The following is a 21,848-nucleotide window of genomic DNA, read 5'->3' on the forward strand; positions in this document are numbered from 1 at the left end:
TAAGAACTATTATGCAACAAATGTTAATTTACACAGTTTCCAATAATCTTGAACAAAAATTTAATCCTCCTAGAAATTCGCACATACACTCAGCAGTCAGGAGTCAGCAATCAACATTTTAGAGGAGAACACAGCACGAGCTCAGCATACATTGAAAAATAACTGAACAATTCCCACAATTTTTCAAATCTCATCCCCTCTCATATTCCAAAATACTCTAAAAAATCAACCAATTTGCCTAATAAATAAGATGAATGTGTAGAAGTCAAAATATTAAAAGAGAACAGAGCAGCTCAGCACACCTCTAAAAATATCTTTTCAATTCCCACAATTCACATCCCAAAATACTCTAAAAAATCAACCCCTTGAACCCTACAAAATAAAATAATTCGATTCCTGTCGCTCCTCAACGCTCCTTAAAGGAGAACAGAAGGGCCTGGCCGAGAATCCAGTAGGAAACTCTCCCTCTCCTTGGGGTCGCGATCGACCCTCAGGCACCGGCATAATCGAGGAATCCCCGTTCCACCTGGAGTGAATCCGTAACCAGGTGACATTTAAAAATCCGCCGAAAGGAAAGGGAGAGGTCCTTCGCGGGACTCGCAGGTCGCACAGGCGCAGCTAACTGTGCCAGGTTCGCCCCCTCCTTGCGGGGGTGAACGCGTGTGCGCAATAGGCATGGCCTGGGTTCGGGAAGTAGATGCTCGGCGCAGTCGTGTCCCCTCGGCCGAAAACGACCACCGTTTTCGTATCCCTGTGCGCGGGTTCCATTCACGAATCCGTGCTGCGAAAACCTGCCACCTCTGCGCGGTCGCTGAAAAAGGGTGGAAGCGTGGACGAGCGTTGGTGTTCGTCGCGAAACGAGGTCGTCGAAGGCGTCGTCGTCGTTGAACTCGACAGGCGTGTCGTGAAATCGTTGCTCGGTCAGGGTTGGCCCTGAAAGCAACAGGGTTGCCCGTTTCCTCGACGTCGAAAAGGGTTGGCCTGCTCGGAAGAGTTCATTTCAGTTCGTCCGGTTACGACGGTTAAAGGTTCCCTTCACCGAGGATCTTCGTTTCGGGGCGCATCAACGCGAGATGTTCTAGGGTCGACGCCGGACGTCGTCGGCTATGAACGCGGTGGATTATGCCTGATCGTGGAACCGAGGAAAGGAGATAAAAGTGTTTTTTCGGGGCAAAAGCAACCCGGCGGGCGAGGGGGCTCCGGGATCCGAGCAACAGGTAATTTACCCCTTCTGCGGGGCACCGCTTTCGATGGTCTAGCATTTAAGGAGGCCTCGACGTCATCGATAAGATGAAGCAATTTTTGTGCGCCACGGGGAAACGTCAGAGCCAACCGTTACGCGCTGATTTTGATTCAATTTCGTGGGATATGTAGTTAGGCTAAGCGGTTTTGTCGTTGGTTGATTGTCGTGTCGAAAGGGGTGAAAGTTGGCCTCGATTTTGTGAATGAAATAGGCTGCGACTTCGTGTTAGTTAACTTCTTCGTTCGCACACGTACATAGTGGTTATGTTATTCCTTTCTTTAATGCATATTAGTTTGTTTTGTCTGTTTCATCGTTTGTGAATATTATCGAACCTCGCTAAATTTTGTAAAATATGTTGCAATTGCCATTTTATATGCTTATTTGTGATATATTCTCTTTATCTTTATTTAAGATTATGTAGATTGTGTATATATGTTAATAAATGTGTATGTTGATTGGTTTTAAAGACAAATGGTTTCTTAGAGGCATATTGAAATATATGTAAATGTTTCGAATGTTCGAGCCCTTTTCAATAAGTGTACTACCAACATATAATTAATCAACAGTCTTAATTGGAAATAAATAAAAAGAAAGGGCATGTTATTGTTTAGAGAAGAACAAGCAATGAAAGGATTAGAATAGATAGTAGAAATTGAAACTTGTTGTTAGATGTAACTTCATCCACAACTTTAAGGGTAGTTTTCACCTCTTGAATATCTTGAAAAATTATCTTGTTGAAGAATAGTTTGACTAACCAAGCGTTTTCAAACTAAGAACAATTGTTCCGTGGAAAATCGTAATTAGTAATTAAAGAAACATATTATGATAAATAAATTTTGTAGATTTGCAGAGAACAGCACTTTGTCGTTTTATAATCAAATTAAATCATTCGACATTTATTTTATACAATTTGATGACGCGTATGAGAAAATAGCAGATTGTTGACGTACACACTAATCTAAGATGTAGACAAATTATTTCACTTCGTGTTTTAAATTTCATTCTATATAAACGGAATTTATGTTTCTCTTGATTTTAAAGTTAAATATAGCCCACTTAAGTAAACTTAAGAAAAAATAAAGTATCGCGTCAGAACTCGACCGTCGATTGTCCCGTTTTTCAATTTTCCTTATCGTCGATGTGAATCGAGTACCAGAGTCAAATAGTCGCGGAATGTTACGTAAATTATTCGTCTTATTTAAAGGTCGAACGTAAACGAAAGTTTATCGTCGGCCTGGAAAGCAGATTAAAGGGGTCTCCAAGTGCAAGTAGGTTAACTACATCGTAGATAACAGACCACGGAGGGGTAGTTAAGTCTTTCGTCAGGGAAGGTGATTTATCGATGGAATTGCAGATTTCCCTATCCGATAAAGGAAAGTGCATTTCGTTCATTAAAGCGTGCTCTCGCCTCGCTTTTTCTTCAGCAACTCTTAACGCGCGTACATGCGTCGAAGGCGCTCATGCGGCGACGCTTTTTCGCAAATAACTTATTCTTTTTATATAATAAAACTCGCGTAGACTTACCTGAGTAGATGTTCCCAAGACAGCGTCGCGCGTCGGTTGACTTGTTAGATGAAAAAATCAGTCGATTTCGAAAGCTTATACTTTGGGAAGAAAAGCGTATTTTCGCGAGAAGATTACTTAAAACATTTATAGTTTTATAGTGTATGTTATCATGGGGTGGTTCTTGAAAGGTTTTGTAGTTTAAGTATACTATAAATACGACTTCATTTAATTTTATCATAGAGAAGATGGAAAATAGATTCTTTAATTTTTTAATGTAAAATTTAATCACTCGTAAAATTTATTTCAAGCATTTTTACACAAGTTTTAAAGTTTTATGTTATTTTTTTATTTATTTTATGTTATTAGAGGGTGGTTCTTGAAAGGTTATGTAGTTTAAGTATACTATAAATACGATTTCGTTTAATTTTATCTTTATTAGAGAAGATGGAAAATTCTTTAATCTTTCGATGTAAAATTTAATCATCAGTAAAATCTATTTAAAGCATGTTCGCAAAGGTTTTAATATTTTAGATCATATTTTTGCGACATGTATACTATTCTTCTGAAGGATTGCTATTTTGTTGAACTTTTGAATTACTTCATAAAAGTTTTAATTAATTCAAAAGTTTTAATTACTTTATCGTTTTGTGAAATATTCAATAACGCTATGTCGAGGAAAGTTGTTTCGCAATAATTTGATGAGCAGTTTTCAATACTTTGTATGCTAAAAAGTTTATAGTTGGTATTCTAACGAGTTTCAGAATCAGTATTTCTGTATTTCATGTAAATTTGCTGAATAACAATTAAATGTAGTCCGGTATTCACAATGTAATATTGAGGTATCTAAACTACGTGAAACTTCACTGTATGAAAATTTCCTTGACTGGTTAAACGCCACCGGTTTAATACTGCATTATTTATTACACTACTGTTATAGTAATCTCAGATTGAATCCATAAAATGTAGAATTTTTTCTTGAGGAACTCGTACTTATTTCTTACTGTTAGTAATGGCTTTAAATTCATTATGCCCATACAGTCGCAAATGCATCTCTAAGCTGCTTAATAATCTTCAGTTGTTAGGCAAAATCTGCAAATAATTATGTATAAGAAAAAAAAAAATACGACTAGAACCATATGGTGCGTCTTGCAGCTTGTGATCCTACAATCCTGCCATATGGCGCCCTATGCAGTTAAAGGCTTAACCCATATTAACCTAGAAACATTTCTGAGATATCAACCGACTCCTCGTACTTCTAAGGTACTTTTTGTTTATGTTGAATATTACATAAACTACAAAATCTTAGAAACACGGTCTCTCGTTTATTTTAATCAGTTTCGTGTGCCGTAGACTCTGGTCGGTCGATTGTCGCATGTTTTGTAACATTTTAGAATGGCGATTCCGTTAAAATTTGCGTCCAAGTGTGATCCGCGTAGTATAATACGTTTTTTTTTTACCGCTAAAAGCTTCACAGTTACAGAGATTTATCGAGAATTATGTTCTGTTTACGGCGATAAACGCGCGAGCCTGCAGATGGTTACGCGTTGGCGAACAGCGTTCCTAAATGGCCGCGAAGAGTTGCACGATAAAAAGCGCGAAGGACGACCAGCGGACGCAAAGTGGACAGAAGTCATTACGCCTTGGGAATTCAAAAGCTTGTTACTCGTTACACGAAATCTATTGAAAAATGTGGCGATTACGTAGAAAAATAAAAAATGGTCTGAAAATTTTAAAAAATGACCTTGTTTTGTGTTTTGATCACTCTTTCACAGCGTAACTAGACCGTTAAACTTACTTTCTGAACGACCCTCGTACTACCAAAAAAGACATGTTTCCAAAGTTAGAATTCATACTACATGTTCGCGCATTTTGCAACGAGATGGAAAGGGTTAAACATTTTAAAGCAGCTGTTTAATCAAATTGTTGTAGGAAAATACGGGCTCGATGCCGGAGGCTTCGGGATCAGGGTTGGCCGACGAGGCGGATTATTCGACTTTCGAGAATAAGACCGGCTTGGCCGACGACATGAAGTTTCTGGCGAGAATGCCAGAACTCTGCGATGTGACCTTCCTCGTCGGTGAGACCAGAGAGCCAGTTTGCGCTGTGAAGGCTGTCCTGGCGGCGAGGAGTAGGTTAGTATTTAGTTAGTTAAAAATATCATGAAGTTCTTACAAAATGCAAACATAACTTTGTAAGCTAAATACTAAGCAATGTGTCAAAGTTAGAATAAAAATTTGCGAAAAAACAGAACAGCAGTGACGATAATAATCCAAAGATAAAATAGATGGGTATAATAAGCGTGCGAAGTAAATATGAAAAAGGAATATGCAAACATACAGATACTTTGTTACAGGAAACGTGTTAATAATTATATAAATGTTTCACATTAAATGAAAATACAAATACAAATACGTGCGAAATGACGGCACCCACAGCCTCGAAGTGATTAGTGTTTTTCGTTCTTTCGATAGAGTGTTCCACAGAATGCTTTACCAAGCGCCGAGTCCGCAGCGCAAGAAGGAACCACCGCCGCGGGAAAACAAGATACGTCTGTTCCTGAAGAGAAGCTCCGAGCCGCTGCTGAACCTGCAGAACGCGGCGCAACAGGTAATTGCAACTATAACAGAACGATCTCTGCGATACATCTCACTTTCTGTCGATACAGATAACGTTCAATCTGCGATGTTTAAAAGTAAAATCAGAATTTAACGCAGGCTAAATAAATAAAGTTGCCGACGCAAGCACAAACAATGCGTTTAGCGATTTTTATTATTATCAAATTTTCGAAGTAAACGAAATCGTGACGAGTAGGTGTACGCTACAAAGTAATAATCGAGACAGTAAATGTATTAGGAATCGATTGGAGGGGATATTAAAATGCAGGGTGCACTTTATATCTTGAATTTTTTTCTGAAGGTCATTTCTTTCAAGGTCATTGGATGCATTCAGTGGACAGACCATGATCACTAATCCAATCACTAGAAACCATCGCTGTATTCTAGAAGGAATTAATATTGACATTTTACAATTACATGACGACAGTCAAAACCTGATTAATAACATTTCAGAAAAGCGATAGTATATACTGTGTCTTAATAAAACCACTAAGACTGTTCTACGTCTAAATCACTGTTTAAATTCGTTTAAATCTAGGTGTTCACAAATTCGGTGCCCTGGAAATTGGCGTCAAGATTTAAACAATTTAAACAATGTCACTTGTGTCATATATCAGTCTGATAGTCCTAGTGATTTTACTGGGTAACCTAGCTACAGAATGGGAGCTATTATGGTCCTAATCTTAAACACCAGGTAACAGAGTTGTACACTGCAGGTAAATTTCCTTTTTTTCCTTTCTTTCCATGATGCGTTTCGCTTTCATTTTCCTCCTTTTCTGGGACATTTCCATTAATTTCACTTTATTTTATGCCACGTTTTCCTTTAATTTCCCCTCATTTCCTAACACGTTTCCTTATAATTTCCCTACATTTCTTGCTACATCTCCTTTAATTTCCTTTAATATTCTGGTATATTTTCCACTAATTTCCCTACATTTCTTGCTACATCTCCTTTAATTTCCTTTAATATTCTGGTGTGTTTTCCACTAATTTCCCTTCATTTTATGCCACGTTTTCCTTTAATTTTTCTACATATCTTGGTACAATTCCTTTAATTTCCTTTGCATTTTCTGGTACACTTTCCATTAATTTCCTTCAGTTTTCTGATACATTTTCTTTCCATTTCGGTTTACTTCCTGGTATATTTCCTGGTAATAATATTCGAGATTTAGAATTTTGTAGATTTTTAAGGGTTTTCGATTTGCAACTTTGTTGCCCCTAGAATTGCGAGCATGGTTGCAAAGCGAAGTATCGTAGGTTGCCATTTGCAACTTCGTAACTGTAAAGTGTTAGAGGTGTTAGGCGGTGTCAGGAGGTGTTAGGATTTGTCAAAAGATATCAGTAGACGATAGAAGGTGTTAGGATATGTTAGTACTTGTCAGAAGTTGTCAAGAGTAGTCAGAGGCTGTTAGATGTTATCTTATGTTGTGTCAAACATGACAGAAGTGACACTGTTTAAATTCATTGAAATCTTGTCGTCAATTCACAACCTCGAAGCTCTGCATCGTACTGTAGCCCCCGATGCAGAAAATGGCGACCGATCGCTGATTATGTCGGAAGTAGCGGCTTAATGAGCTAACGTGATCGGCAGAAGATCCACTATGATCAGTGATCACTGGTAAATCGTCAACTGAACGCACCTATTGACATTTTCCTATTCGTGACGATGTATTTCTGTTACCACAGTTGTGCTGATTGAAACACCATTTTCTCCATGCATGATATGTTGACCTTTAGATGACCTTGAATGAAGAATCACTAATACCTTGAGAATGATAAAGAAATGAAATCTTTATGCGTTCCTATATAAGGGGATCAATATTTGTCAGTTCCAAAACAAGTACTGTTTATCACCTTTAATCTAGTCTATCTACTTTAAATTCGCATTTAACTTTACTAATTCGATTATACAGGGTGTTTCCGGATTAAATGGCCAAACTTAAAAAATGAATTTAGGACCCCAAAACAAAAAAAAAAAAACATTTCCTCTAGAAATATGCTCGCAAACGTTTCGTTCAAGAGCTATATTTACTTCTGAAGTTACATAATTATAAGAATGAATAATCCTGAAATATCCCTTTTCTTGTTTTGAAGATCAGCTTTTGTTTGTAAAGTGAAACATATTTATTTAAAACATATTAATTTTTATTTATTTTGAAGTCCTGAATTCATCTTTCACGTTTAGCCATTTAATCCAGGAATACCCTGTATAAGGAAGTACGATACTTGTTCTCTGGCTCAGAACCAAAAAGAAAAACTATAGAATTATACTGAATTTATTAGCCATTTAGATTATTCAATTAGATTGCCAGTTACAGGTAATTGAATCCTACATACAAGGTCTACCCGTTATGTTTTGTCACCCGTTTTTAGTTATTTCCAATAGTGCAAATAAAAAATGTTTTACACGAAAGTTGATCAATACTTGACAAACTACCACGTTCGGATATTCCTAAATCTTACCAAGTACTGATGAACTTCAGCCTAAACCATTTTTTAATTTTTACAGGATAATACCTAAAAAATGATGACAAAACTCAATGGGTAAGCCTATATAATTAACCCTTTGCACTCGAGGCCTTTTTTTCTGGTATCTGCCAACAACTCGAGATGTTTCTTAGCATTCTATTGCCGTGAATTCTAAGCTATCTAAATTTGAAAATAAGGTCACCTTTACCTCACCGACAATCATTTTATCGACACTTCGAGCCCCAAAGAAATGAAACCTAAAGAAACATTAGGTATTGTATCAGGTACCGGAAAAATTTTGTGCGGATTTTCAGAGAAAAATACAAATACTCAAATCTGTTTTAAATCATAGGTTTATTCAACGAAATGATCACCATTTGTCATCAATTTCATTAATGACTTTATTAATTTCTTTGCAATAAGTATCTGCAGTAATAGATTCTTCCAGTAGTGGAAGAAAATCAACGTGAACGGTACCTCGTGTAGTCCACCAAACAGTGATCAGCGCCTTCTTCGAATGAAGACTCGGTTTTGGTATAGGTCCTGTTGCACATGACCCCTTCTGAACCCAGTGGTGTGATCGTCGTACATCGTCATACATCGTCATATTTCACCCACTTTTCATCACAAGTTAAAATTCGATCGATAAATGGATATTGCGAATGTTCAGCCGGGAGTATTTGTTCTCTTCCGTTAAACGGTGCGGTATCCATTTGTCCAATTTTCTGTGAAAATTAAGTAAATGAATTCGCTTTCTTGCGGTAGATTCTTCGCATTCGAATACTTGAGCAAGGTCAGAACATCTTTTTCTTGGATTTGAACTTACATACTCGACGAATTTTTCGTCTTCGATGAGAGATGGACGCCCTGATGACGCGGTTCGTCATCTAGCGATTCATTTCCTTCTTTGAACCTTTTAAACCATTTCTGTGCGGTTCTTTCACTAACAGCACCTTCCCCACAAACTCTACAAATGCATCTTGCTGCATTTGCTGCTGTACTGCCAAGTTTAAAGTCGTAAAGAATAAAAGCACGAATTTTTACTCTTTCGCTGTCCATGTTTACTGTTCCTATAGCTACGCAACAACGAGACAATTGAACTCCACAGAGCATACATACCAATTACAAAGATCAAGCTTTAAAATGAAACCAAACTCGTGTCTTACAGTTGCCAATTACCACACGAAAATCGATATATAGTTACAATTAACGAATAAACCGCACGAACTTTTTCCGGTAACTAACAGATTTGCTGCGTGCAACCTAATGGTGACTGAGAGTCACCTCTCGAGTGCAAAGGGTTAACTCGATCAATTTCAACCTGATTATTACAAAAATTATAAAATATTCAAATATTGCTCCCTAATTGTACATTTCCAAGCTCTCTATTAAATTTCTCCAGCAATGTTTAGCGTACACGTGCTCTACCTCGCCAAAGCGAAATATCCTCCCACTTTGAACCTAACGATAACTGAGCATGATTATGAGTCCCGTAACTGGCGAATATCCATATACATACCACAATAGAAAAGAAAGTAAAATGTTCGACTCGAAGCCGATATACGCGCGTATATACGAGTACATTCCCATAAATTACGCGAATATACCGTGTTCGGCGCCGACACGGACACACAGCGCCGTTAAAATGATAGAAATAGTAAGTGTGCATTTGTTATGTGCCGTGTAGCGGTCAGGGTTCACGCAGCAGTTGGCTCCCATACAAGAGGTACTATGAAACGTCACTTCTGGATACGATTTTGCATCCGACAATCTTTTTTACTCGTCAGTTCTTCCTCTGTCCCTTTCACTTGTCTCCGCGTCGTGCGACTCGTTTTGGGATACTTATTATATCGCGACTCCGAAGCTCGTTTCGATTTTTGGTGTCCTCGACACTCATTAAGAGAAACTGTCGCGCGAGAATCAGCCTGTTTCTCTTTCACTATCTCGGTGTTGATTTGTGCGTCGACTCGATGGACACCCGACACAGAGTCCTATGAAGACGATAGAACTATAGTCTGTACGATTGCATGAATACAGATTCGCGCTGAGGTTGTGAAAAAATTTGTTAATACAGTAGAGCATCTTGTTCTGAGGAAGCATCTTGTTGCGAGGAAACGATGACGAAACGTAATTAGAAAGAAAAATTTGAAATTTCGAAAAAGGTGGGGCCAGCTTCACACGGGTTCGACCCCCTCTTTGTGAAAATTAAGTAAGCTTCACACGGGTTCGACCCCCTCTTTCGAATGTTTTGGTTTGAGAAGGTACATCCTCATCATTACTTTCGTTGTAAAATTTATCTTCTCATATTTGTTTATGTACTCACTTTTTAATTTAAAAGAAATCTTTTCTCACGCAGTTTAGATAACAGAGTATCCGTTTAACAGAACGTTCAGATGTTAGAGTATTCGGGTACGGGGAGCTCTACTGTATTTTTATTTATAGTACATAGTGCCAACAGAGTTGGGTAAATATTAGCGAGTACTAAATATTCTATTGGGTTGTCTGGAAAGTTCATGTCGATTTTTCATAGGTGGTACCTCGAAAGGTGGAAAGGTTGTGAAACAAAATGGTACTTACATACAGGGTGTCCACGCTAAAGTGTGACAGACGCATATTTCAATAACTATCGATGATACGAAAAAATTGTTTACATGTAAATTGCGGGATACAATGAGCTCTATATTGTGGCGTAAATTTTTGTTCTATTATTAATTTAAAAGATACGATGGTGAAGTTTTGTTTTTTAAATGGAACTATATATTTTTTGGGGGATGTATTTACTCGATTTTAATTAATTTCTAAGATAGAACGTTTCGAAGTTTACTGACTTTCACCGGAGAGCCCATTGTATCTTGCAATTTACATGTAAACAATTTTTTGTGTATCATCAGTAGTTATTGAAATACGCGTGCAATTACAATATGTAATTTAATAAATATATATTAAAATTCAAACGTGCTTTTGAATTTTTCTTAAAAATTGCCACGAACTTTTTGGACGGCCCAATATTTTAATTCAATTTTTCTGTGTGACTATGAAAATAAAATAGTTTATTTCTTGTACGAAGTCTCCAAACTAGTGACGCTTTAAATCATTTACTTTATTTGAATTTTTCCATTGTGAAATATTTAATTCTACAACTGAAATTAAAATTCAGTTTGTCTATTATTTCTTATTCAATATTTTTATGTAGATAATAGATTTACATTTGCCCATCCTTGCCTGGTACAAACGATACGAATAATTAAATTATGATATTGTTACCGTTGACGAATTTCACGCAATTTCACGATGTCAGCGCAAAGTGGTTCATTTTTTCGCTGAGAGACATAGAAGTTCCAAGCTATTCTACCCTACTTCCATATTGTCAAGTGTCTCATACATAAGGGTAGAATTCAGGAGATGCTATTAATCATTGTTAAACAAAATATTAAATTTACAAGTTAGGAGATTAAAAACCTAGTCTCTTAATTTCTCTGATGTGTCCATTTTTGTCTCATATCACCTTAAATCTTTAAGAATTGGCTAATATATATTTGCCGAATTGAAAATATCTTACGAACATAATTATGTACAATGTTGACTGACATTTCACAAAATTTCACATATTTCTGTGAGACTGTTCATTACATTCTGTTTTATATCAGTACAAAATCGAATCGTTAAATTAAATTTAACTCCGAAGGGAGGGCGACAGACGAGAATGATTAGGGAGCCCTTGATAAAAAAGCTAACATCTCAAACGCAAAATTACATAGAATACATACACAGTGGAAAATTTTATTCTCTTGCTTATAAAAGTCCACAGATTAAATGTTTGATTAGTTTACACAATTGATCTTAATCGATCAATTTATCTGATCTCAATTAATGTACTTACTCACATTCTCACTTAATTAACACGTGATTGTATTTAAAAAGAGAAAACAAACGATCATCCCAATTTTATGAAGTAAATAGGTATTTTTTAATTTGTAGTATTTAGTTGTAATGTTACACAGAAGTTCTGTAATGATAAAATACAGTAATTAATTAACATAATGATGACTATTTAATGAATATTTCTGTTAGTCTTTTATAAGACACGTGGTTTATTATTTAACGAATATGTATAAATAATATAAACAAAATGTAGACGTATTAAAGTTTCGATCTGTTGATAATATAGTAATTGCTCCTGCTGGTACTGGTAATGACAGTAATAATAAAATTGCTGTAATTATTACTAACCATGAAAATAAAATTATTTGATCATAATTTAAATTTCAATTCTTTATATTTAAAATTGTGACAATAAAATTAATGGCTCCTATAAGTGACGAAATTCCTGCAATACGTAAAGAAAAAATTGTAAAATCTACAAATAGAGTCGAATGATATAAAATTGATGATTCGGTTCCTGATCCCGAATAAAATATTCTTCTGAATAGTAATAATATTAATGATGATGGTAGTAATAAAAATCTTATATTATTTATTCCAGGAAAAACTATATCTGGAGCATCGATTATAATTTAACACTACCAGTTTGTTAATCTTGCACAAAAATGGTTAAAGTTATTATCAATTGACGTAATCATGATATGTTAAATTAATACAAAAATATTGATGGATGCTTCGAGACACGTTATTTGTTTTGAATTTGACACAAAATTTTCAACATTGTACTAAATTGTGTCATTTATTTCGCCTACTGAATTCACCCCTGAAATACTACATCTTGTAAATACCACATGTAAATATTAATAAATCACTCGTAGCTCCGTTCTGTGTCTTTCGGCAGGCATGCAAATTATTAGACGAAATTGCAGTCTGAAAGATCGCACACATGGATGGCCGTGTCACTATTGTATTGAGAAATATGCTGTAGCTGTAGAATCGCACGTTCCACGGTTTTCAATCTTCAGACGCGGCACAGATTTGATTCTGCAATTTTTCTGCACCTCACAGTTCAGAACGTAGTCGAGGAATTATGATGGTGTTAGATGCACAGTAGTTTGCCTATGAGAATCTGCACCTATGTCGACTGTGTCGTACTTATTCACGACACGGGAGTGTTCGATCAATTTCTGCCATTGCTTAAGCGATTGGTGATGGACAATTGAAATTGAAAGGAATTGAAGTGGCAAACGATGCGAGTACCAAGCAAACAAATTATTTTCCCTTTAGGGCAGAGAATAAAAAATTTTATTCGCAACTGTCCTACTGGAAAATTAATTTTTTATATTTTTGGCACCTTCACACATCGCTTATCGTTTCAATTCTTGAATTGCCTTCGGTAATCTCTCTTTAACTTGCGACGAAATTAATTTCAAAGTATTCATCTTAAAAGAAAATTCAAGCTTTAGAATCACGCTATTAATTCGAACAAGCAAATACGAGAAAATTAAATATTTCTATTGATTCGTTTCTCTAGCAGAGTATTATTGATTGGAATATTTATATACAAACATTGTACGTTTTCGAGTACATCGTACATTGCATCCATCACTAAATGTATCGTGCGAGTCGCTTAGCATGGATATTCGAGTTCAAGCCAAGGCTTGAACTATTGAACAGTCTTGTCGTTCGTATGAATACTTGAATCTTCTGCTAAGCCACAGCCGAATCAGCATCACACTTTAATCATCGAGGAATTCGAACCGGACGTGTTTCGACAGTTGATCGAGTACATCCACACGGGATGCGTGATGCTACAGCCTAGAACATTATTGGGTGAGCAACTAATTACCATTCTATTGATTTATAATGCCATACACTCAGACTTTCGTTCAAATTAAATAACAAAGTTAAAAGTCAACTTGTTCTCTTGATCCTTTTTCTAATCAATTGGATAACTAGGGGAAGGACTGTCGTAATTTAAAAGAAAAAATAAATTTTCTCTTAATAACCTTCAGAATTTTCGAGTTTCAAAAATAATTAATTGATTGAAACTTCGAGTTAATAAAAATATTTAGGCTACTTTGGATATCATTTATATATTTTCTCTCCTATTCACTTGTGTTTTATTGACGTATAAAACTGTTTTTTATCCTATTGACAGAATATGTTATTTTTACAATACTTATCTAGATTATCTAGATAGATGTCTTCTAATAATTTAGAAGTATCAAACGCATCAAGGTTTAATAAAAACATTTATTCATTTATAGTAACTCATCAATAAAATGTATCAATTATAAATTTCAATAACTCAGTCGTTTAATTAATAGTCTCTTTTTCCCTGCTATTTTGGATACTAGATTTCTAAAATTTCATTGAGGCAGTACCTTTTATTTTTCCACATAAACTCCCGCGCAGTAAATAATTGCCATAACTCGTAACCCTTCTTCAGGGTTATCTAGTCTCGTCTTTTGCGTTTATAGGTGTAATGAATGCTGCTGATTACTATGGATTAGACGAGCTTAAGAAAGCTTGCTCCGGATTCGTGCAGTGCTGTATAACGGTGGACACGGTGTGCGCTTTACTGGCATCAGCCGAACGATACATTCAGTACAAATGTACAAAATCTTTGGTCCAAAGGGTAAATAAATCAACACTTATATTTAAAAAGAAGATGGTTTCCACTTATGTATATTAATTTGCAGTTTAAGATTTTTTCTTTTCTTTTGTTGAAAACATCGTATTAAAATATTCACAACTTTCTTCTTGCTATATAAAGCAAGATTTAATTTCTGTTAAAAAAAATATATTTTATAACTCATAACTAGACTGCGGATTGTTATGCATTTATAGGAAATTTTAAAAATGCAAAAAATGCACACAGTATGCAATAATAAAAAAGAATATTGAAAGTAAAGTTCATATTATTATATTTGCAGAGTAAAATAATTTCCTTCTTTAGGCTAAATTGTTGTAGGTACGAAAATTCACATTTTCATAGATACTGAATCAAATTTTTAATTTAAATTAAAGTATCAAATTCCGAATGGTGTAACATATTCTTGTTGATATTTCACATATTTTTGCATTTGTATACATTTTCATAAATTTCTTTCTATTTTCATTTATCACAAATGCGTAAACGACTGCAATTTACTTATAACAAAAATGCTTGACTACCCGTTGATTAAAAATTTGTATCATTTGTGTTACAAATTGTTACAAGAAAAAATTATAGAGTATCGCAATTGTGTCCTTACTGATTGTTAGAGAATCCTAATCTCTTTGTATATTTTTTGAAAGGTGCTGGAATTTGTCGACGACCATGGCAACGAAGTGTTGAATCTAGGATCCTTCACTTTGCTTCCTCAACATGTAGTTCGTTTAATCCTGGCAAGGGAGGAGCTTCGCGCCGACGAGTTTGCCAAGTTCCAAGTACGTAGAGTCTAATTAATTGCTATCCTAAGGATTAACTGTTACCTATCAAACGAATTGGGTTACTTCTCAATTAGACGTGTCGCCATTTCCAAATGAAATGTAGTATATAACACAGATATTTTTATACAAGTAAATAAACGTAATAAAAATAAAGCGTATACGACATGTTCTTTCTGAACCAATTGTTAAAATATTCATTCTCTTTTCTATGGTTACACTTTTAACTGTCCATTTAATTTGTTTTCTCCAGTTAACTCATTCATTGACTCTAAAGACTCAATTTGTAAATTTGACAGTCGGAAACGTTCCAACCTACTCGGATAATTTTCCCCGTCACAGTTCGTCATTTTCAGTGTTCGTAATCATACCGTTCGAATGTTGTCATTAGGCGGCCTTGATGTGGAGCAAGAAATACTACGACAGCAATCAGACCACGCCCTTGAAGGACGTCATCGGCAACTTTCTAGAGTACATCCAATTCCACAAAATTCCCACGAACGTGTTGATGAACGAGGTCCGCCCCTTAAACCTGGTACCCCACGAAATCATGATGAACGCGTTGGCCTATCAGGTGCGTGTTGCTTTCAAGATACACCTTCAACGAACAGCTAACAGTTTTACTTTTCCGCTGTCTCTTACCGCTATTGCAAAATCGACACCACAGTTGTGTTAACTAACGATCGTCGTTTCATTTCTATCTCGTATCGAAACTTTGGATTTCAATCTGCGAAGCTACTTTCTCCGTTAGCTGACTTTGGTATTTTCGAGAATTCCCGACTTCGCAGAGATCAGTCGCTAAATCACACGTCTAAACCGTGACCATCTAATCCGACGGAGATTAATCTCTTCGAATACATTGTTACAAGCGGCACACTTAATATTGCACCAGGACTTTAGTCTGTGCATATCTCGCGAAACGTACACTAAAATGTACATTCTGCATAAAGGTAGTAACTGTTCATTAAATCTGTACAATTTACCTCCACCCGTTGGTTGTTGTCATAAAATTTCGTCCAAAAGATTTGCGATCGTAAGTGGATCAAAGTAAGAATATATTTCTCTGTAAATATTTCATTATCCCTTTGGCAACCCACTTTCTGTATTTTGGTTTTTTTTTTTTGTTTCGATGCATGAGGAAATAACATTTAAGTCACTGTACCCTCTACACCTCGATTTAGTTACGTGTCTCAAATTGCATATCCACCGGTACAGATTCGTTTGTATCGTACAGAAAATAAGAATATAGTTAATGTTTGAATTAAACATGCAGGTAGGCAGTACAACCAATATTATTTTGAATAATAATATACCGTTTTAAATAATACTTCTACTTATTTATTTCTAAGCATTGTTCAGTTAGTTGACTTCATTTATTCCAGTTTATAATATTCTAATCTTAATAGTTAATTATTTTATTCTTAGAAAGTTAATGCTTGTAGCGACTACCTACGTTTAATTTGATTATGAGTGGAAATTCAATTAAATAGAAAATACGTTTCTCTGGAATAAATTATTGTAATATCTAATTATTATAAAGATAATGCTCGCAGTGACCAGCTATGTCTATTTTTAATTTGATCACGAGTAGAAATCTTTCAAATAGAAAATACATTGTTCTGGAGTAACATTTATTTAATTCGTAAACTTAAAGGTAAATTGGTAAATAATATTGATCAGTGTATTTGAATAAAAACCGACTTCAAAATAGAAACATTGACGAATGATATCAAGCGGTGGATATGCAATTATGATTAGATATCCGTGGATGGTTTTAAGGGAACATTCCTGAAATATAAGAATATAGTAGAAAGTATTTTCCCTTAATCTACTCCCCCTTTATTCAGTATACTGGACACACACATCCTAATGTACGATTACTATGTCCATGATGTGTACATAAACATAAGTGCGGAATGATAGTTATTTAATTAACTATATAATTAAGATAATTACCTAATTTATTTTCTCTGTTTAAATACTTGCACTCATTTTTCAAAAATATATTGTCATTGTCAGGGTCTACTATTTGTTTATTCATATCATTTATAACATGAATTGGTATAGCAAGGAACAAGATATACGAAATCATGACATGCAGTAGTGAAAGTAGTGAAAAACGTGTGAAAGGGTGAAGTTCAGCGAATTGATGTATCGTCACCTAATCCTAATTGGCCACCACGCACAAACCAACGCTTCTGATCCCATATTATTCAGTAGTCGATCGATATACTATTTGTATTTTATTCATTCCGTCCCCAATTGTTAAGAAGAAATTCTTTCCCTAATGCTTCGTGCGATTCTTCTTTTAAAGTATCCTAATTTACCACTCGTACCCTTGTAAAATGTTTAATACATGTCAGTCTCTGCTTTATGCAGTATAAATTGTCTTCCCTCGTGAAATGTTTGATTCGATTGATGTCAGTGGCGATGTCGAATATCAATGATAATGTCAATGTCAATGATCTGTTGGAATCTCGTCCAGATAACTATGCCATCCGAAATCATTTATTTGTTACTTTCAACGTGGCGCTCGTGTCTCACCGTGTATATTTAGCTCCTTGTCTCTCCTCGGAGTAATTTTCCAATTGATTTGCTGCCGTGTACAGCGAGAGGGTACAAATTGCCTATTTCGTGGAATCGAACGCTCGCTTTGGAGACGTTTAGTCGACCGAGAAGAATTAATCGTTCTCGAGACAGCGCCTGAAAACGATTTAATATCTACTCGACGCTTTGTACCGACTCGACGACCCTCCTTCCATTATAAACCGTACTCAGTGTAAATTTACCGCCCTTTGTACTCAAACGGTCTCGAGTCAGAAGGGCGCGAGTCTTTTTGCAGGGAGTGGCCACATTTCGATCATTATATAGTCGCTATTGACCGGTATCAATTACTTATCACCCGTAGAATAGTTTTTTGTCACGTGAATAAATAATTGCATGTGTCGATACATTCACACAGAGTCGAACAAACGTGTTTGACTAAAGCTTCGAATAGAACTTTCATCATCACAAGTTTATACTCGTATAAAAAAATTAAGCGAATATTCCAAGTATTCATAATTGTTGATAATATGGCTCTAATGTTTCTATTCTAAATATCTTTAACATTTTAATGTGTGTGCCTCACAGTATATTTCTTCCTATTTAATATGATTATTACGATAAATTGACGAGAGAGTAGACTAAAATGGACGTTATTGGCCCGGATGATTGAAACACTGGAAAAATGACATTTTATATGCACCAATCTGATACATTCAGCGTTACTTTATTCCTCGTAATTGCATACCTTAAAAAATCCGTCAATTCAGTTCGTGTATCTTGGCCTTCTATTTTCACTTATTAGTAAAATTTCTATATTTTCATTAATATTTATTAAATTTAAGAAAATTTATCAACCAAATTTATTCCTTCCCTATACACGATGATATTCATTTCATGATAGGTGTAATGCTATTCAAAATATCACGCACAAGTTTTTGTCCAAATACGTGTGTTCAACGCCGTAGACATAGGGTAGGGTGGTTGAAATAGGTCACCTGGTTAATTCGATTATTTTTTAAGACAAACAAGAACACTCGAAGCATAAGCTGATTGACTTCATAGAGGAGTGTAGCGTGGTGATGTTCTTTTTTGTTTCAGGTAGAAGCGTCAAGGACACCTCAAGGTCATTAATCTTTTCCCAAATGGAACGATATTTTATTTTATTTACCTACTAATAGAAGCATGTAAGACCAGTACAGTCACTTCAAGGTTATTACATTCAAGACCATCCAAGGTCGTTAAAGGGCAATTCCAAGGGAAAATATTTTCTATACGAGGAGACAAATGTAACCGTTCATGAGTTTGCATCTTCAGGTACATAATAAGTTCTATTTTAAATGTTGTAAACGGTGACCTTCAACGGTGATACATACTCCAAGGTAGTACGATGTGGATTTCATCTTCGTCCAGAGCATCACAAGCTATTCTCTTACAGCTTTTTGTGTTTTTCTTAGCTGTTGTCATCTTGTTGTACATTTGTTGTACTGTAGTCTAACGGTATGTCTTTCAATACATGTGCTACAATATTTTTGTACTAGTCTATGACAATAACAAGTGTTCTAAACTTTCATAATGTTCCATGCGAATAAATATAAAATTGATGTGGTGTTTATTAACAGTAAGTGGCAATTCATTGTAAGAAAAACAATGAGTATGTAACAGAGATGGTTCAATGGTGGGCTAATCGTGCCAAGAACCGAGGAAGATGAAGAGAAAATGCACTAGCTATTCGAAATCATTCAAGAATATTTACAACATTTAAGTTCGAACTTAATATACAGTAGTTATTACGACGAGCTGGAAGGAATATTAATGAAAGAAATTGAGGTAGGATGGACATCTTTCATCGTGCTAAATTTCAATTTATTCGAATAAAAAATTTAATAACTATACATTACTAACAAAATTTCAACTATTCAAACTAACAAAAACTTCTTTCGATGTTTAAGGACTCCATATTTCATCGCTGCTAAATCACGTAATTTTTTTAACATAAATAACTGCGTAGAATTACATTCTCTTTGTGCTTTAAACCACCGGGATCTTTCTGCCACGTGTGCTTCGCTGTGAGAGGGCACGTTGTTACTTTCGTTTACTGTGTCAGCCCTTTGAAAATTTATATTTTTACTTTCTCTAAAATGTTTGGATAACAGAATATTCAAATAATTAACGTTCGTTAATATTATTTGATAATATTAGTCGTATCTAAATGACAGAGACAAGAAAACTCAAACAATGCGAGATTTTTCTTTATTAACAGAAAATTCGTGTCGTGTGTGTGGACGAACGGAGACAAATGAAGATTCTTTGGTGTTCTTTCTAGCTCGCTATAATACATCTGTCTCCTGATATCAAATATTGTCTATCATAACAGTTCATTAGTGATCTTACACTGGGTGTCCTAGAATTAGTGCAAGAACCGGTAATGGGGGATAGCTTAGACGATTCTGAACCACAATTTCCTTTACAAAAATGTCGGTGGAGGCTTCGTTTTTGAATTATTAACGAAAAATCACTGACCAATCACAGCGCCCAAGCAGCGCGCTCTCAGCTGATAGCGAGCTAATCCCAGCTCGAGCCAATGCTCTTGCGGCTGAACGCGGGCTATCTGCCGTGATTGGTCAGTGATTTTTCATTAATAATTCAAAAACGAAGCACTGTTCGACATTTTTACAAAGGAAACTCTGGTTCAGATTTCCCTCAGTTATCCCCCCCCCCCCCTTTCCAGGTCTTATACCAATTCTAGAACATCCCGTATAATCTTGAACGTCACTTGACCGTGTCAGTCTTACAAGTTTCCACTGGTACATAAACAAAAAAAAACCATGTTTCATTTATACAAAATTGATGACCTTAAAGTGTCCTCGACTCGAACACCTGGAGCTAGAAAAGTGCTCCTTCCACGGGATCGCATAACCTCTCTTTGAAACATTATATCTCCTGATCCAAGATGAAAAGAAACCCAAAACTCCAGACTAAGAGAAGAGATTGATCGTTCTGTGGTCGTCTCCTTCCCGTTCCTCCATTCCCTGTCTCCAAAATTACGTCATCGATCCAGGTGACTCCTTTCAACTGCCCTTAAAACGTCCGCAAACAAAGTTCCCGAACCGAATCGCAGCCTTCTGACCAGACGTCGCTCGCTTACCTCCACTGTGACACGTAGGACGTCTAAGGTAGCCTTAAAAGTGATCTGACCCGAGGGTTTGTTGCAGGCAGACCCAACCAGTATCGACCCGGGAAAACTCTCCCCCCACAGAGTGAGGCGGCCAGGTTGCAGCATGTCGGTGCAGTCCTCTGTGGATCAGCGCGGTAGCACCACGACATTGAGCTCGAGTGGTTCCGACGCAGGCTCCGATCAGAAACAACATTCAGGTAGCAACTAACCTCCGGCCACGGCCGCACTGACCGCGGCCGTTTCGGACGAGTCCCGACGCGAGGGAATTCCTATTAACGATGCGGTCTCGCACCCGCTTGAAGGTAAAAACAGCACAGCGGAGCAGGAAACGGCCAACGAGCAGCTGCAACGGCGGCCGAGCGTGCAGACACACCCGGAGGAAGAGGACGTGCAGCGGCAGATCGAGCAGAGGTATCAGCTGCAGCAGCAACGAATGGAACAGGAAAGGCTGGAGAGGGTGCAACAGGAAGAGGAATTGAGGAAGCAGCAAGAGGAGGAGAAGCACCAGCAGGAGCAAGAGTTGATGAGGCAGAGGGAACGGGAGCTGATGAAGCATCAAGATGAGGAAGTGAAGAGGCAACGGGACGAGGAGTCGAAGGGACAGCAGGAAACGGATATGAAGAAACGGGAGAAAGAGGAGAAGAGGGAAGAGGGGCTGAAGAAGGAGCAAGAGAAGGAGGAGACGAAGAAGAAGGAATTGAAGAAACAGGAGAGAAAGGAGTCGAAGAAGGAACTGAAGTCGAAGAAACAGCAGAAGGAGGAGTTGAAGAAGCAGCAGGAACTGAAGAAGAAACAAGAAAAGGAGGATGCGGAGAAGAAGGATCAGGAGAAGGATGAACCGAAGAAGCAGGAACAGAAGAAGAAACAAGAGAATGAGGAAGCGAAGAAACAGGAACTAAAGAAGGATCAGGAGAAGGATGAACCCAGGAAGCAGGAACAGAAGAAGAAACAAGAGAAGGAGGAAGCGAAGAAACAG

The 21,848-nt window shown here is 36.6% G+C and overlaps 2 protein-coding genes across 4 annotated transcripts; both read left to right on the forward strand.

Annotated features, from left to right (window-relative positions):
- Window positions 1-700: 700 nt before the first annotated feature.
- On the forward strand, window positions 701-21,314 carry LOC128886582 (serine-enriched protein). 3 transcript variants are annotated; one of them, XR_008459879.1, is made up of 10 exons: window positions 701-1,217; window positions 4,679-4,881; window positions 5,221-5,356; window positions 9,521-9,559; window positions 13,431-13,548; window positions 14,199-14,356; window positions 15,019-15,150; window positions 15,542-15,724; window positions 20,914-21,069; window positions 21,175-21,314. XR_008459879.1 is itself a non-coding variant. In XM_054141601.1 (9 exons), exons 2-9 carry the CDS (start codon window positions 4,694-4,696, stop codon window positions 21,078-21,080), a joined length of 1,125 nt encoding a protein of 374 aa, XP_053997576.1. In that variant the 5' UTR covers window positions 701-1,217; window positions 4,679-4,693; the 3' UTR covers window positions 21,081-21,223. The 3 variants fall into 3 exon arrangements, 2 of the variants coding, with proteins under 2 accessions (XP_053997576.1, XP_053997584.1); XM_054141601.1 differs by having other exon boundaries at window positions 20,910-21,223; XM_054141609.1 differs by lacking the exon at window positions 21,175-21,314 and having other exon boundaries at window positions 20,914-21,106.
- Window positions 21,166-21,848, forward strand: LOC128894320 (uncharacterized; the record flags this gene model as incomplete). Its single annotated transcript, XM_054155979.1, has 1 exon — window positions 21,166-21,848. A coding segment is annotated over exon 1 (543 nt), but the record flags the coding sequence as incomplete, so codon positions are not given.

Source organism: Hylaeus anthracinus, unplaced genomic scaffold, assembly GCF_026225885.1.
Source record: "Hylaeus anthracinus isolate JK02 unplaced genomic scaffold, UHH_iyHylAnth1.0_haploid 0, whole genome shotgun sequence".
Classification (NCBI taxonomy): domain Eukaryota; kingdom Metazoa; phylum Arthropoda; class Insecta; order Hymenoptera; family Colletidae; genus Hylaeus; species Hylaeus anthracinus.